Source organism: Quercus lobata, chromosome 4 (genome assembly GCF_001633185.2).
Source record: "Quercus lobata isolate SW786 chromosome 4, ValleyOak3.0 Primary Assembly, whole genome shotgun sequence".
Lineage (NCBI taxonomy): Eukaryota > Viridiplantae > Streptophyta > Magnoliopsida > Fagales > Fagaceae > Quercus > Quercus lobata.
The window spans coordinates 55,902,657-55,921,090 of record NC_044907.1 but is presented as its reverse complement, the minus strand read 5'-3'; the positions used below and the strand labels follow the sequence as shown (position 1 = coordinate 55,921,090).

The 18,434-nt window shown below is 32.4% G+C and overlaps 1 protein-coding gene across 2 annotated transcripts; it reads left to right on the top strand.

The window, feature by feature from the left end:
• The first annotated feature begins 4,664 nt into the window (after positions 1-4,664).
• Positions 4,665-18,336, top strand: LOC115986609 (golgin candidate 4-like). 2 transcript variants are annotated; one of them, XM_031109805.1, is made up of 15 exons: positions 4,665-5,090; positions 7,319-7,417; positions 7,530-7,658; positions 9,923-10,069; positions 10,286-10,418; positions 10,500-10,564; positions 11,324-11,491; positions 11,624-11,737; positions 11,973-12,119; positions 12,837-13,133; positions 13,280-13,345; positions 16,176-16,378; positions 16,533-16,587; positions 17,133-17,318; positions 17,873-18,336. In XM_031109805.1, exons 1-15 carry the CDS (start codon positions 4,890-4,892, stop codon positions 18,209-18,211), a joined length of 2,349 nt encoding a protein of 782 aa, XP_030965665.1. In that variant the 5' UTR covers positions 4,665-4,889; the 3' UTR covers positions 18,212-18,336. The 2 variants fall into 2 exon arrangements, with proteins under 2 accessions (XP_030965665.1, XP_030965666.1); XM_031109806.1 differs by lacking the exon at positions 4,665-5,090 and having other exon boundaries at positions 7,348-7,417; positions 7,501-7,658.
• The last annotated feature ends 98 nt before the right edge of the window (positions 18,337-18,434 follow it).

Here is an 18,434-nt window from a genome sequence, read left to right as displayed (position 1 = left end):
AACTCATGTTTTCTCAACAATAAAAAACATATCTGGATTTTTCTTATTAAATCTTATGCTTTCCTTTCATAATGAAGACAGATCTGGATTTTTCCATTCAACTTACTGTTTTCTTCCTAAATAAAAAAATATATTTAGAATGCAGTCTTTTTCAAAGTTTCCTCTTGTTCTAAAAAGAGTAGATTCATAAAGCTCACTTCATGATTTAATTTTAGATATATCAGTCAAACATGTTGCATCTCATCATTGTATGTTAATGGGTACTTAAATGATCATGTAAAGCCTAGAAGAACAGAATTTATCCGGGTAAAATGAGTGCCTAATACCTTCCCATTTTGTAACCTAGCCCCCGAACCATAGGTTTTGGTTCATAGAATAGTGTCATGTCTCTCACAATATGATTTAGAGTTTAATTGGTTTTAGACTTTTTGATTTTTGCACTTAATAATTCACTTGCCACAAAAATTAAAAATTTAGATGGATACATGACGGAATTTGAACTTCAATTGAAATCCAAATTTGAATCTAATTGGATTTGGACTCTTCGACTTTTACAATCAATAATTCAATTGGTACCAAATAAAAATTAAATGTACACATGGCGTAAAATTGAGAATCTAATTAAAATCTAATTAGATTTTCTCTAAGTTATGGCTATTAATATATATATCTCAAAATGTTATTTTATTTTAAAATATTTTTGATAATGTAATAAAAATAACATTTTTTAATAATGTAACATTATGCGATTTAGGTAAGTGTAATTGTGTGTATGTATATATTAGCTTGCTTAAAAGGATTTTTTATTTTATTTTTTTAAATAGGTTTTTTGTCAAAATTTCTCATTAATCCCAATTTGAGGTATATACACATTTTTAATTATGTTTATATATTTTTCAATCACCAAAATAACCAATAATATGATGAGACATAGCACCAAGTCCAAGTCTAATTCAAAGCTCAACTTCTAAGTGAAATTATTGAGTACTCCTAGAGTACCAAAACTACATACTTCCTCCTCTCATATAATTGTGGGTCCTACTAATTAAATGGTGAGACTTACAATTCATGTGAGAGGGGAGAGTACGTATTTATGGTACTTCCGGAGTATTCAATAATTTTCCAACTTCTAATTATGAATCTTATTGTTACTATTCATTTTCTCTAATTAATAACTTTCTCTAATTGAGTAATAATTAAGACAAGTAGCAAAGCTGCAAATATTATATTATATTGAATACAATTTTTTTTTTTTTAACCCCAGACTACTACTATAAAGGTTAGACCCTTTTGTAGTGGTACTCTGGTTATGTAATATATTATAAGTCTGTTTAAAAAATTCTATATACTACTTTCGTATTCATGTGTTCTAATAAGTATTATTGTTTCCTAAAAAAAAAAAAAATAGGGATGTTTATCCCACATTGGTTGTGTGTGTGTGTTAGAGTTTTAGTCCTTATAACTCCAAGCTACTACTACAAATGTTAGACCCTTTTGTAATGATACTCTAGTTATATAATATATTATAAGCTTATTTAAAAAACTCTATATCTAGGTTGCACGGACACGCCATTTTTGGCGTCATGTCGGTGTCGGACACGTGTCGGACACCGGAACAGGTACGACTCGCTAGATTCCGGTGTCCGGCGAGTGTCTCTTTTTTTTTTTTTTTTTTTTTTTTTTTTTTCGCTTCTCCGACACGCCAGCGGTGAAAAAAAAGAAGGAAATCACAGATTTTGACTTACCAATAACATTGATTTTGTGAAACAACAAGCCTGAGAAGTCCCGAAACCCACATCTCAAGTTCTCACTTCTCAACCCACCCACCCTCTGATCTGCCCGCTGCTGCCGCTGCCCTCTGTTCCTCGCCGGAGCTAGATCGGGCTGATCGGCGAGCTCCATCGACGTCGACGCCGTGTTTGTCCCTTCCGATCTCTCTCTCTCTCAGCGTCAGGTCCTACCTCTTTAAGCTTCTCTCTGTTTTTTCTTTTTTCTTTTTTCAGATATTCGGCCATTTGGTTTGGGTGAATGACTGAATGGGTTAGTGGGTTCCTTATAACACGCTTTTTTTTTTTTTTTAATCCCACTCTCACTGTCCCGTTACTGTGTTTCTTTACTCAGCCCTTCAGCCTTTTGTTTTGCCTCAAATTATAATGTTTATTATAAATGGGTCCGGTTAACAAATCTATTTTTGAAAAATTTTTATTAAGAATTAAAATAGTTGTCAAAACTTTTTCAACTCCTAATAATTTTTTTTTAAAATTGGTTTATTATTTTGTACCCTTAGGACACATATTAGTAAAATCCATTATAAATTTAGTGATTTTTGTTTTTGTATGTCCTGCTATAATTTTATTTATTTATTTATTTATTAAAGTTAAATATTATAAGTGATTTTACTAAAATGAATATTGAAAGTGAAAAATCAGTTCAGTCAGTTGCCTAATTTAAATTCTAGACATAAACCTATTTTATGTCTAAAAATATTTAAAAATATGCCTAAATATAAAATTTAATTAATTATTTAACCGCCGTGTCCCCGCCGTGTCGTGTCCTTATTTTTAAAAAATTGGCGTATCCCTGTGTCCGTGTCCGTGTCGTGTCCGTGTCCGTATCCGTGTCCGTGCAACATAGCTCTATATACTACTTTCGTGTTCGTGTATTCTAATAGGTATTACTGTTTCCTCAAAAACTCTATATACTACTTTTGGTTTAATATAATTTTTTTTTAGTCATCCCAATTTAAAGTATAAGCGATTGTCCACAAATATTTATGCGTTTTCAGTCACCTATATAGCCAGGGACGAAGCCAGAACTTTAAGTTAGGGGGGTGGTTTTACTATTGACTGTGTACGACAATTTCAACCTTTGACTTTGCTACTACTTAACTGTTGATTTTTTTTTTTTTTTTGGGTAAGAAAAAAATTATTTTTGTTTATAATTTTTTTAAAGGGTATGGTTGTTTGTTTTTGATAAAATTGGTTGATTAGGTTTAATTTTTTTTTTTTTTTTTAGTTTTATTATAGGTAATTTTTGTTGTTGAGCTATTTATTTATTTATTTTTGGCTTGTATATTTTGTTTTAGATTTTAAATCTGTAATTTTTTTTTTGTCACTAAAATGAGGAAAATGCTAGTGTTACAATTTTTTTATTTTTTATTTATAAATTGTTGAGGTAATAAGTGGTTATTAATAGGTAAAAAAAATTATGTAAGTAATGGGTCCATATGCAAACTAATAAAAATTTGCTACCAAAAATAGTTTTTAAAAAAGGCTTGTGGGTATAGCATTACTCTTAAAAGAATCAATTTTATTGTTTAAGGAGAGTAAAATATAATTTTATTAAATAAAATTGCTAAAATTAGTGCACACATATATATTGCTTTTGGTTTAATATAATTCTTTTTTAGTCATCCCAATTTAAAGTTTAAGCGATTGTCCATGGATATTTATGCGTTTTCAGTCACCTGTATAGCCAGGGACGGAGCCAGAACTATGAGTTAGAGGGGGCGGTTTTATTGTTGACTATGTACGGCGATTTCAACCTTTGACTTTGTTATTACTTAATCGCTGATTTTTTTTTTTTTTTTTTGGGTAAGAAAAAAAATTATTTTTGTTTAGAATTTTTTTAAAGGGTATGGTTGTTTGTTTTTGATAAAATTGGTTGATTAGATTTAATTTTTTTTAGTTTTACTATTGGTAATTTTTGTTGAGCTAATTTTTTTTTTTGGCTTGTATATTTTGTTTTAGATTTTAGATCTATAAATTTTTTTTGTCACTAAAATGAGGAAAATGCTAGAGTTACAAATTTTTTATTATTATATATTGCTGAGGTAATAAGTGGCTATTAATAAGTAAAAAAAAATGATGTAAGTAATGGGTCCATATGCAAACTAATAAAAATTTGCTACCAAAATAGTTTTTAAAAAATGTTTATAAGTATAGCGTTACTCTTAAAAGAATCAATTTTATTGTTTAAGAAGAGTAAAATATAATTTTATTAAATAAAATTGTTAAAATTAGTGCACACATATAATAATATATTAAAAAAAGTAGGGGGCCATGGCCCCTAGTTCAATAGTGGCTCGGTCCCTATATATAGCTAGAAAGCTAGAAGTGTGATGAGACCTTATACCAAAAAATAAGAATGAAAATAACACTGAAGTTGGTAGGCTAAGATATACTATATATATATATATATATATATATACACACACACACAAGTGTGTATAAAAAGCATCTCGGAAGGAATAAATAAAATCAATAACCAATTTTATACCTCTTGAACAAAATCATCTCGAATTAGCCTTCCATTTCTGTAGGCATTTAAGATAAGCGTGAGATATTTATTCATCACCATTTACCTCATAGCGTACCCCATTTCCAAATTTGATGTTGTTTTTGTTTTATATATATATATATATATATATATTCAGAAATTTTTTTTTTTTGAGAGTTAATATATATATTTATTTATGGGAGTACATTTGTATTTTTATAGTAAATCCAAATCATTAAAATTTCAGTTACATTAACGGGCCAAACATAGATTTATGATTTATCTCATAAATTTTTATTTTTTGAGAAGCATATATTTTTCTCTTAAATTTGATTAGTCACGAAACGTAACGTGTCCTTTCCTCAAATATTTACCTATTTATTTTATTTTATTTTATTTTTATTCGTGGAACTGGAAGCCAATTCCCATTCTCTTCAAAAGATGAGATGAGATGAGATCAGATCTACCAAAAGTTTCCCACTCCCGCAAAATCAAATTCTCGCTCGCTCCCATAGCCATAGCCATAGCCATAGCCATAACCGATTGAGATTTGATTTCTTCTTCTCCGATTTCTTAATCTAAGAAAATAAGCAGAGTTTGTGAAATAGGAGATGTGGACTTCGTATGCAAATTTCAAAGAAAAAGTGAGCAAGATCGCGCTCGAAGTTCACGACGATGGCGATGAGGAGGAGGAGGAGCTCGGGATCTATGGCTCACGCAATGGAGGACTCCACGATTCGTATTCCAATTCACACACTTTCGCGCATTCCCAGTCCCTCTCGAATGGGATCGATTCAGCGTTTAATCCCGAGGTATTTCACATTGAATTTCGCTTTCTATGTAAATTAGATTCGAATTTCATCCAATTCATTTTCAATTCTTTGCTTTGTATCTAAGCAAACCTCTAATTTTTGATTGAAGTCTCCATAGATGAAGTTTTGTGAGTTAACTTCCAATTTTGGGGTCTCTCACGTTTGGATCTTATGTACTAACTTTGGCTCCGCAAATGTGCACTGAGTCTGAGTAATCCCGATATTGGATCAACCAACGAATGTACTGCAGCTGCGTCATTAACAAATCTTCATTATTAAATCGTTCCTTCTCATGTATTGATGTTGTATGAATCATGTTTACCTTGCCTTATCTTACCAAATCAATATTTCATTAGTTGGAGTATAAGGAAAAAACAACCACCAAAATATAGCTTAATCAACTTAATATTTTTTTCTCTAATTGTAAAATATAGCTTCTCTTTTTCTCTAGGTACCCTATCATATGTTTTCTCTAGCTCAATAAAAAAAATCATACTTTCTCTATGTACCCACCAAATAGCTTTCTCTTTATTTTTCCACAAGAAATAACTTTCATGGCAAATTATGTTGGCATAAAACCAAATTGATTCTTTAATGTTGTTGCTTCATGTCTTAATCTATGTTCAATTGCTCTTTCTCGAAGTTTTATAGTGTCACTCATAAGCTAAATTCCACAGAATTTGGACAGTTTTCAGTATCTGGTTCTTGTATATAGTTCTTAGAGTGTTTCTCCTTCACTCGTTAGGTATTTATTGAAAATGTTTGTCAAACCAAGCACTTCCAAATTTCAGTAGGAATTTCATAGGTCCCACGGCTTTTCTGGTTTGCATTCTCCTCAATGCGTCCTTTAATTTGGTCATCCTAATTCTTCTAAAAAATTTACGGTATCTATCCCTACTTGGGTTACTTAGTTCACTCCGATCTCTTGTATGGCTTCCCTTAAAAAGTCATCTTTCTTAAATCTCTTCTTCTTTTACTTATACTCTTTGATCTTCATCTTTAATCCACTAGGTATAATTCAAGTCTCTTGTTTTCATTTCCTTTGTCTTATCAAGTTTACAAAAATGATTTTGTCCATCCTTCGTCCCCAACTTTCTGAATAATTCATCATAAATCATAAACCTAGCACATTGGACATTGGACATTTAATTTTCCTTCCGTCTTTGCCACTTTATAATTTGAATGAGTGGCATGCATCGTCTCTACATTTAAGTTGGCTTTTATAGTTCTCTCTCTTTGATCTTACTGTTGTTTGTACCTCCTCATTCCAACACCAAGTCTCCTTAGTTGGTTGTCCACATTCTTTAGATTATCCGAGCGCTTCTTTAGTCACTCTTTTAATACAACTAGCCACTTCCTTCCAAAAGTTTTCTTAATGGATTCTTCCAAACCAATTGGAGGAGTGTATGCACTGATTATATTATTTTTTTCTTCTCCTAAAAAAGTTTTATTAACAAATTCTATCCCTTATCCCCCTAATCTCAAAAATGTCTTCTTTAAGACTTAAATAAGGCTGTCTGTACCTTGCTTTTACTTTTATAATTTCCTGAGCAATGATGTAGCTTGTCACTTACAGGGAATGACCTAGCGAACCTGGCCCACTTTTCATTGAATCTGGGGTCTGATGTAGTGTGTTTGCCAGTAGGGGACATCCTAAATTGTATTTGTTTTTGTAGATAATCAGAGAAATATTATTGATAAGAATAGTAAGGAAAAAAAAAACACGTTGCTCATGATGATGAACAGCAGGAAAAGGAAAAAACAAACAAAGAAAAAAGAAGGAAATCAGGAAGCTAATTTAAGAAAAAACATATACTCAAAGAGAGAGGAACAATCAATAAAACCCCAACACTGAGACTGATCAAAAATTGTATCCTGTAGTCAATCCATTTAAAAAGTGGCTAAATTTTACTCTAACCGACAACCTATCACAACTCTTCTCCTTTTTTGGGGCTTCGTATTGGCTGTGAACAAAACATGAACAATCAGTAAAACCCCAACACTGAGACCAATCAAAAATTGTATCCTGTAGTCTTTCCATTTAAAAAGTGGCTAAATTTTACTCTAACCGACAACCTATCACAACTCTTCTGTTTTATTGGGGCTTTGTATTGGCTGTGAACAAAACATATGACACTAATCACAGACACTGGCAGAGTTGTTTATTAGCCATAGTACTTGGTTTAACTGATATGTTGTTCCATTATTTTTTTTTTTCTTTATTGTAGATTGAAGGGTACAAAGCTGAAATCAAGAGATTACAGGAATCTGAAGCAGAAATTAAAGCTTTATCAGTTAATTATGCAGCTTTGTTGAAAGAACGAGAGGTACTCTAATGATTTCAAGAATCTCAATATTTATCCCAAATATGTTTTAAACTACTGTTTTAAATCCCTTTGACATTTTAAAGTTTTTCCCTCCACCTCCCCCATTTGACAGGATCAGATTTCTAGATTGAGTAAAGAAAATGGCTCTCTAAAACAAAATTTGGATGCAACAAATGCAGCTATGAATGCGTCTAGAAGTGAAAGTGCCAAAGCATTATTAAATGGTGTTAATGTGCATGAGGTACTTGATTTATAGTAAAATGAAGTCTATTGTGTATTTGTGCATTTAATATGCTTTTAAGACAATGTTGTGCTATTTTACACTATTTTGGAAATCTTTGTTTGTATGTTAAAGGTGTTTGACACACTATGACTTAAAGAGAAGCCGGTCAGCTTTGTAGTTCACCAAACCTTATGTTTAGGCGAAAGTTTGTATGGCTTTGCTCCATAACCTTCCCTTACCCTTACCACGTAAATTTTTTTTTTTGTGTGTTTTTTTTTGGGCTAGACATGCCCTTAAATTAGCGTTTAAAGCAGATATCTTATGAAGTGAGTCACTTAAGAGGAGCCTTTATTCATTAACGTTTCTAGCTAAGATGTACACATATAGTGGAGTCCTTGACATTATTTAATGAATGTGTGCCTACAATTTTGCCTATAATAGCCATTGTTAATGTCCTTCATAAGATGACCATTGCTGCTGTGAAAGTAAGGAGAGGGCTTGTAAATTGAAATCAGCTTTTTTTTTTTTGGGGGGCTTATTATTATTATTATTATTTTTGCTATAAATAATTAGCTATTGGTTAGATTGGTCTCTTTCCAATAGGACTTGACACTTAATTGGTAATTGCTCATTACCAGCACACCTCTCTAGGAGACTACAAGTGGTGTTGTGTAATCAGTAAGTGGTTTTGTGTAATCACTCAATGGTTTTAATAAGGAGAACAATGAAGAAAGATAAGAATTTACATGGTTTGACAATATGCCTATCTATGTCTACAGAGAAAGTAAGATTTATTTCACTATATTGAGTATCTTTAATGAGGATTACAAAGAACAACCTTACAACTTGGCTGCTCACTAAGTGAACACTTTCTTTTTTGTTACACTTTTTTAAAGTTTTGTACAAGAGTGTGTGTGTGTGTGTGTATATATATAAAAGATAGGTTCAAGTTACACCTAGTGTAACTCCACAAAAGTTACATATTTTTTTAAATTGTAGATTTCTATGAGATCTAATTGTTAGAAAAACACTACTATCAATGTCATCATTAAACATTTATTACTAGCCAGCCAACCTAATTAGTTTTTAATTAATTTTTACTACTTCCTCTTTCTTCTCTTTTTTTTGATAAGTTCTTTCTTCTCTCTCTCTCTCTTTTATTTTTTACAACCCCCAAAGTTTAAGCGATTAGAAGGATTCACCATTGTTGTTGGTCTCCCAAACTTTGCCTATAATGCACACATATATGCACTTCATATTTGATGTTTAGTACAGTCTTATATGTGAATAAGTAGACCAACAAGTCATTAGTTAACAAAGCTGGGGCATTCCACAGTAACTGCTACATGTCAAGAGGCATGTTATCGTATTTGATATGGAAGAAGAGATCATAAGGAGCGTGCAGTAATTAGATTGAGTGCAAGTTTCTTTTTAGTGTTTTTGGTTTTGTTTTTTGTTTTATTTTCATTTGTTTTAAGACTTTAGCTCTCTTATTATTGAAGTTATAAAATTGGAGGGGGGTTTGCACTTCAACAGTAATATTCCCACAATATTTCCAGGAGTGAAAAATACTAATTTTCCCACAATAAACCTTCCAACACTACTAAATCGTGTTCTGTGGATCGTAGTCCATTCAAAATACTAGTGCAAAACTTCTTCTTTGATCAAAATTCTGTCATACACGGGTTTTTTTCCCCTCTCTCTAAACGTTAGACGGTTAAATTTAATAAATAAGAGAGAAAAAAACATGTTATTAATTGGTAAGCTGAGGTGGAAGACGGTAATAAATATTTAATAATGATATGGGCAGAAATGTTTCTCAACTGTTAGATCTCTTAGAAATATATTGTGTAGAAAATGTGTAACTTGAACCCATTTCTCTCTCTCTCTCTCTCTCTGTATATATATATAGTGATTCAACCATTTACTTCATTTCATAATTACTGAATGTCATATTTGTGTATATTTTGTAAAACATGACAATTATATAAAATGTTATATTTCAATTTTATATGATTAGTTGATCACTTGACTGTTATATTGTCCTTAAATAATTATTTCAAATTTATCATGTTATTTATTAAACATGTGCATTGACTTTTTTAATCTTTTAGAGTGTCCTGTTTATACTTCCTTTGTATTGGGGCCTCGCCCATTTTAATCAATGAATTCTTATATTTACTAAAAAAATAGAGTGCTTCCACCTTGTTAGAAAAATCACATTTTTTGTTTATTAGTTAAAAAAATGATTTGACAGGCTGGGTTATTTTGAATTTGTGCAGGGAAGTCCTGATCAATCACCAAAGCGACAACATAAATTCACAACTCAAGTGAAAAACCGATATTCTGGAAACCAAACACACAATGGTCAGGATGGAATAAGCAATGGAATCACTCATGCTGGAAACCAGACACACAATGGTCAGAAGGTAATTGCACCTTTTATTCTGAAAACTTGAGTTTTCTGAGGAAGTTTGAGCAACTTCATAGTTAGTTTATATGTGTTCTCTGTTCCATAGTTTTGGTTGGATCTTGATACTACAATTGTCTATTCATTTCTACTCTTTTCTCTTTTTAATACTTTTTACCCTTTATTATTTTTAATAATGAATGAACTTGACGGCAGATATATGAATGCATTCTAGTTGCTTGCAGATACAGTAGAAGAGAGCAATAGGTCCACTGCAGGAGTGCAAGTTAATACTGAAATAAAACAATTGAGGATGGAACTTGAAAAAGAACGTGATAAGTTGGCATATATTCAGTCAAAATTACATGGTACATTTGTGCTTTCTGAAGATTCAGAAATTATTCACAAGTTGTTTTAATATGTCTGATTTTTTCTTTTTCCATTCTCAGAGGAACACAAATTAAATGAATCTTTCCAGGAGGAACTCAAATCACTAAAATTAGACAGAGACAAAGTGAGTTTTGAAATCAGGTTATGATTTGCTTGATAGGCTTTTGACTTTGTTTGGTTTTCATTTGTAAGGCTATGGTGCACTCATCATTTACCCCTGCTTTCATATGTTCAGTTTGTTTTTAAGTATTAGGTACTGGAATTGTCTAATTCTTGTTTAAAAAGGGAAAAATATGTACACTACTTTGTTTAAAAGTTACTAGGGGTATGTTGGGGACACAGAGAGATGGAGGAAGAGGAGAGGGGAGGGTGGTCAGAATATACTAATTTTTAATAGCATTAGATTAAATATAATTTCCTAGTTGACTACCAATTGATTAATATTTCTGGAAAAGGCATCTATAAAACTAGAGATGTAACAATCTTATATGCACAAATTGTTAAATTGAATTTCTATATTCAGTTTTCTTTGACAAAATTTTGGACCTTTTTTTTGGTTGGGCTTACACTTAGAAATTTAGGCTGTTTCTTTAACAGGTAATTTTAGGGTCTGTATAACATATATATGCTGATATAATTTTTTGTGAATGACCCCTGCTGTCAGCATACTCTTGCATCGCTTACACATAGAAATAGGGTTTTAGATATATATACATTTTTTAAATGTAGTCTTAGTGTCTGACAGTGTTGGGATGTTTTCCTCTTGCATGTCATGAGCAATCAGGCGTATTTGAGTATTTCTTATTTCCTTAATTTTATTTTCTCTTGTTTTTGGCATCTAAGCTGTGCTTTTGGTATGGCATGTAATCTTCTTTGTTGGCAGACCTCCATGGAAATGAGTGTATTGCGTAATGAACTGGGTGAGAAAATTTCAGAAATACAAAGACTGCAAATGGAGCTGAATAGACGGGAGGATGAAGGTACTGATGACGTTTTGGAGAGTTTGAAAAGAGTAATTGCAAGCCTGGAAAAGGAAAACAGTAGTCTTAAGGTTGGTAGCTTGTGTATCATTAGCTTGTGTTTCACTTGTGAAGAATCGTATCGTATTACTCAAAATATTTTATATTGCTTTTTATTAAATGATGAGCCCCTGAATCCACTCAAATTATATATCATTGTATAGATGGAGAAAGATGAACTGGAGGTTTCTTTGAAAATGAGCAGGAACTCTTTAACTGAGAAAGTATTGTCAGGTCCTTCAGAGTCTTTGACTAAGCATCCAACCATTGTGAATGAGGTATATAAATTGTTGGGAACACAATGCCTTACTTTTCTGTTAGTGCTTAAGATGGTTCTCACTCTGTCCCCTCTCTGGCGAGTATTTGTGACCTTTTCTGGCAGGTCATGTTTGCTGGGCCCCCATCTGTAATGATGTTAAGTGAAATATTTTACATCATTGTGAATTTTTGATATGCACTTGTATTGTCTCCTTTCCTTGTAAATGAGTTATTATTAATTGTTGTTCTTCACAGATGGAAGATTCATCTAGAAGTTTCCCTGGAAAGGAAGAAATGGAGCTAAGTTTGCAAAAACTGGATAAAGATTTAAAGGAAACACGCCGTGAAAGGGACAAAGCATTACAAGAATTGGGCCGCCTTAAGCAGCATTTGTTAGAAAAGGTCACATGCCTTAAGTCTTTCATTATATCAAGATCCACCCAATTTTTTCAACTGCACTAACATGTTAGTTATAAGCAATGTGAAATTTCCTAATTTTTCTTTGTAGTGATTTTTTTGGTGAATCTTTATATTAATTTTTTTTTTTTGGGGTTAATTACTGATTATGCTTTACAAAGCTTCAACTGTTAGCACTTATCACTGGTATCAAAATGAAAAAAATGAGGATAATATGCAGTGGAACAATCTCTTTCAGTCTTTCTTGCATGCATTTCATCTCTATTTTAAGATGACATATTATTGGGTGGCCTGAATGATCAGAGGCATATGTAAGGACCATTCATAAATACCAATGATATGTTGCTGCATCACTTGTAATAATTAGAAGAAATAAGCAGTTGATACAGTGGTTGGCCCTTTCAGTATACTTTCTTTAACTAGGACTTCGATATTTGATTTTTTAATGACCAAGCTTCTTATTTTGAGCTTGTTTTTACTGCATTGGTGTAATATTTCCCTCTATCTGTGTGCATGGAAATGTTTCTAATTTACATTTATAGACTGTCAATGTTTCTGTTGTCTGGATGTTTAACTTTTACTCTGGCTGTGTCAATTTCACTTTTCATTGCTTTAGTAGACTCTGGCTGTTTCTCAATATATCTAGTTTTAAAACTTTCCAAAGCCAAAGCTAAATGTAGTTTTCTTGCTTAAATAATATAGGAATTTGAAGAATCTGAAAAGATGGACGAGGACAGCAAAATCATTGAACAACTCCGAGAAAATAATGAACATCAAAGGGCTCAAATATTACGTTTGGAAAAGGCTTTGAAGCATGCCATTGCGAGTCAGGAGGAAATTAAGATGTCCAACAACAATGAAATTCTGAAGTCAAAGGATATTATTGATGACCTGAATAAAAAACTTGCGAACTGTATAGCCATTATCGATGCCAAAAATGTTGAGCTTCTTAATCTTCAAACTGCTCTTGGCCAGTACTATGCAGAAATTGAAGCTAAGGTAAACAAATGAATACTTTGTTTTCTGTTTTGTGTGTGTGTGTGATTTTGGGGTTTGTAACCATTAGAAACTCACAGACATGTTGGTAATAGCCATGCTGTCTCTAGGTCATGGTTTTTATTTCGCTTTGATTATTGTATGTATAGGAACATTTAGAAGGAGATTTGGCACGGGCAAGAGACGAAGCAGCTAAACTTTCCAAGCTGTTGAAAGTAAGATTTCTTTCTTTCCTATATTATGATTTTGTTTCATGAGTCATTGTTATATTTATTTTATAAGCTAGCTGGTGTGCACTTTCTACTATGGATGCCACAATAAATGGGCTCATGCAACTGGTTATTTATTTTAAAGTTTTAACTGATTTTTGGTGGTTTACCTTTTGTATACTTCCAGTGTATATGGGTCGCACTCGTATAACGCTCTTCCAATAAATTAATTACTTTATATATATATATATATATATATATCTATTATATTATATGTGTTGGTTGGGTTCAAGTAACTTTTAGTAATGGTACATTGCTCAATATTTTTTCATTGGATGTGTATTTTGACAAGTCTTTCATCAACTATATTGTCTCCTTATACTTTCAGTGCCTGTGAAATATAAACATGTTTAGAGATCAATAACTATTTTATTTAGAAAATGAAGTAAGGATTCCTTCTTTCCAGTCTTATGATTTTGTTTCATAAAGTCATTGTTATATTTAATTTATAAGCTCGCTGGTGTGCACTTTCTACTATGGACGCCACAATGAGCTCATGCAACTCGCTAATTTCATTTTTTTTTTTTTTTTAAATTTTAATTAGTTGTTGTTGGTGTATCTATTGCAAACTTCCAGTGTATATGGGTTGCACTCGTATTACACTCTTCTAATAAATTAATTACTATATACATATATATTGATTATATTATACATATTGGTTGGTTTCAAGTTACACTTAGTGTAACTTTTAGTATTGGTACATCACTCAATTGTTTTTTATTGGATATGTATTTTGACCAGTCCTTCATTAATTATATTGTCTACTTATACTTTGGCCTGCAAAATATAAACATGTTTAGAGATCAATAACTATTTTATTTAGAAAATGATAAAAGTTTTTCGTAACTTAAAATTCTTCACAAAACATTAGATTATGGATCGAATAATAAATAACATCTGATTAACATAAAATTTTGGTGTGTGTATTAATAAAAATGGGAATTCAGAATCTAACACAGTAGAATTTTTAAAAGGACAAAGTTTTCCTCCAAACCATTATGGAGGAAAGTTCCTCCTATTTACTACGTGTCAATTTAGAAGACTATTCACTTACTTTTAGTCACGTGACCTACTTAATAGTCAATGTGACTTGTTTAAATAATTTAATTAATCATGTAATTTAATACATGCCACACGACCTATTTAATAGCCAATGTAACTCTTTTAGATGAAGTAATGAATTATGTAATTTAATACACATGGATGGTCCTATGAACCACCATGTAATGGGTTGGAGGAGATTCCTCCAAACCAATTTGGAGGAAAACTTTTGTCCCTTTTAAAATTTGGTCCAAAACGTGGTTTGTTGTTCACTTTTTCATCACCTGCAAAAGGTCAGATAACAGCAACATTTAGATGCAAATCATCCCCGCAAAGACCCCATCCCCCTTCTCAATTAAATTGGAATTCCCCAAGATCTGGCTCATTCAGAAAAGATCCTAACCTGTCTCATACACACTTTTAACACTGCTTTGTTCTTCATAGCCTGTTTGCTCTTTAACCTGGGTGGCCTTTATCTTCACAGCTTTAGTTGTTCAAGTGAGAAAGAAAGGGAAAAGGGGAATATATGAGGGAGAAAGAGAGAGAGACAGAGGTTGCTGAGAACATAAAGGTTTTGGGGGGGGGGGGGGGGGGGGCGTGACTATTGGCCAAGGTCATTTTATTAGTTATATATAATTTAAGAAATATTTTTGGTACCATTTCGCTAATGACATAAAAACTTTATATATACATATATTTCTGTGAAATACAATTTTAATAACATTATTGACAATCCTTGTAATCAATAAATAAATAAATAAAGGCTAAAATGTACTATACAACGTCTAAGTTTGGGATCATTTGAAATCGGTCCCTCTACTTTCATTTTAATTAAGGCAAAAATGCACTATTCACACTTTTTAAGTTTGGGGTTGCTTTCAAATTGGTCCTTTGACTTTCAAAACTTGCAATTTATACCCTTGACTATTATTGTGCTATTAATGTGCTCCTTTTGTTATGATCTATCACGTTTTTGTTGTTAACCCACTCGAAAATGATGTCATTTTTCTATTTTCTATTTAAAATGATGTCACTTGTGGGTGGTTAACTGTAAGCCAAAGTTTAGCTACAAAATTGGTTGTAGTCTTAGGTTACAACCTTACTCAATATTTTTTTATTGGAGATAAATTTTGACAAATTCACCATTGGATTACATCTTCTTATATCCTCCATGCTAGCAAAATTTATAAAAAATTAAAAATCAATAGCTATGTCATCAATAAATTGTTTAAATTGCAAGTTTTTGTAGTTTAAAATTATGCATAAAATTTAAGTTTATAGATCATATAGTAAATAATATCCGATTGATACAAAATTTAAAACATGTGTATTAAGAATGTAAAGAACATGCAATTCAACAATTAGATTTTCAAAATATGAAATAATGTTTATTTTATTAAGTAAAGTTATAGCCTTAGGCTACAACCAATTTTGTAGCTAAACTTTGTCCAAGATTTTAACGGATGTTGATGGAAGGGGCACATTGAAATTCTTGATATATTTGATGGTGTAAATTGCTAGTTTTCATAGCCAAGGATCAATTTAGAAGTGATCCAAACTTAGAGGATGTAATAGGATTTTAGCCTGAAATGTTTGTTAATTAAATTATTTATGGTGGTACGGTTTGATTTTACTTGAACCTTTGGTTGGATCTCTAAATCTTGAACCACTTATTTTTATAGTTTTCTTAATGGTCTATTCTTATAAACAATGATTTTTCCTTTGTCATCTTCAGGATGCAGATCAACGGGCAGAAGTATCAAAGGAGGAAAAGGAAGAAATTTTGGCCAAGCTTTCCCAATCTGAAAAGATGCTAGAAGAATGGAAAAGCAGAGTAAATAAGCTTGAGGAAGACAATGCAAAAGTACGGCGTGCTCTTGAGCAGAGTATGACAAGGCTTAATCGGATGTCAGTGGATTCAGATTATCTTGTTGACAGGTTAGTAGGTTTAAATTTTTAATTAAAATTATTGCCATTTAACATTGGTTATCAGTTTATTATTGTATATGAACACATTATCTTCACTACTACATTGCCTTGTGTGAGGTGGAGACTTTATACACATAATAATATGACTGGTAAATGTTGGCAGGCGCATTGTGATCAAGTTACTGGTGACATACTTCCAAAGAAATCACAGCAAAGAGGTATGTTTATTTCATATTAAGATTATAGTTCCTTCAGGATGCACACTGGGAATGAATCTCTATTCCCAACATGTGCAAAATTGCTCATGCCAAAGTTAGTGAGGTATATAATTGGGTGACTTCTATCTGGATATCACCAAGGCCTTGGATGATTATCAAGTTCTCATTTTAGATGGTCTGGATTTCCAAGTTGAATATTCTAAAAGAAATGAGCACATAGTGGAAGGAAGGGAAGTAAAGGGGAAAGCGGAAAAAGATAATATAAAGAACTATTCAAAGGAGAAAATACATTTACTAGATTGACATCCCAGACTCAGAAGTTAAACATTTGTTAACATACTAGATTGAGGTGGGGACCTTTCACTGAAAATGATCTTGACTTTGACAGTTGTTTCCTGCAGCCACTTAAGACAGTTTGGCCGCATAAATTCCACTGGCCTACAGCAGTCTCATGTTGACTATTATTGCTGGGGAAGCTAATTGCTTACTCTTCCATACTGGTTGAAGTAGTTGTCCTCAGAAATTTTTATTATATATTTGGGCAGGTTCTGGATCTTATGGTTCGCATGCTGGGATTCTCTGATGAAGACAAGCAAAGGATTGGTGTTGCTCAACATGGTGCAGGCAAAGGTGTTGTTCGTGGAGTACTAGGGCTACCTGGCCGCCTAGTTGGTGGTATCTTGGGAGGAGGTTCGGCTGAATCAGCTGCAACAATGGCATCTGAAAACCAGGTAATCATTTTTTCTAAAGATTGACTGATATTCATATCTACAAAAATGTATTTTGCTTGCTCATGGTCTTTTAATGCTTTCCATTGTTGGTGGGTTTGTTTGTTGTTGTTATTGTTGGTTTTTTTTTTTGTGCATTTGTTTTTTTTTTTTTTTTGTGTGCATCTGGTCATTAGTGCATGCTCTGGACTCTAGGCTAGATTTGGTGCAGATATGATGGCCCGAAAAATACTTACCAACAAAATACGCTGACCTGAAACATGCCCCCAATGTTGAAATTGAGGCTAATCAAATTGTTCTATTGTTTATATTGCCATTTTGATGGCAATGGTTAGCATGACTGGGCACTTTCTTCTCTTATAATAATGAGATAGTGGGTGAGGTGAGTTCAAGATCCATTGGGTGTATGTAACTTATCAATAATAATAATAAAATACTGCCATTCTGACATTTACTGCAAGCATTAACATTCTTGTCTGATATCAAGTATGCATTTGTGAATTCTGTCCGCTAAGCAAGGGCAATAATTAGCCTAAGGCATATATTTTCTCTACCAGTCTTTTGCAGATCTGTGGGTTGATTTTCTTCTCACGGAAAATGAAAGAGAGAGAAGGGATTTGGCAGATTTTGCTGGAAGATCCAAGGAAGATTCACATGGAAGAGGTTCCAATGCTGGAGTTGCTGATGCATTCATGGCCAACCATACAACAAATTCTGCTGGTACTGCGTCATCAAGTTTCTCAAGATTAAATTTCTCACCTAACCAGAACTCTAGTCCTTATCCCTCTCGTGGAGATTTTCGGCATTCTGAACATTTTGATTCTGAGTTTTCAACAGTACCTCTCACATCATCAGATAACACCCCACAAATCTCAAGACTGCTTCCAAAATATTGAAAATGAAATGGATGTAATTAATCAAAGGTATAGATTACTATGTGTTCATGTTGTAGCAATCTTTTTCAATCAATTCTTTTACATTCAAATAAAGAGTTACTTCCGTTAGCTGTGCGGACTGTTCCTTTTGGATCTTAAATGTAACTGTGTGTGTAATTCGGGAGAACCAACCCGCTCCCCTTCCTTTCCAAAACAGGTAACACCTTCCCTACGTTCTCTTCAT

Bases quoted from the DNA above. Each gene is read 5' to 3' on its own strand.
- LOC115986609 (XM_031109805.1), top strand. From the start codon at position 4,890: ATGTGGACTTCGTATGCAAATTTCAAAGAAAAAGTGAGCAAGATCGCG. The intron at 11,738-11,972 runs GTATATAAATTG...TGTTCTTCACAG, and splicing joins ATCCAACCATTGTGAATGAG to ATGGAAGATTCATCTAGAAG. The intron at 13,346-16,175 runs GTAAGATTTCTT...TGTCATCTTCAG, and splicing joins AACTTTCCAAGCTGTTGAAA to GATGCAGATCAACGGGCAGA.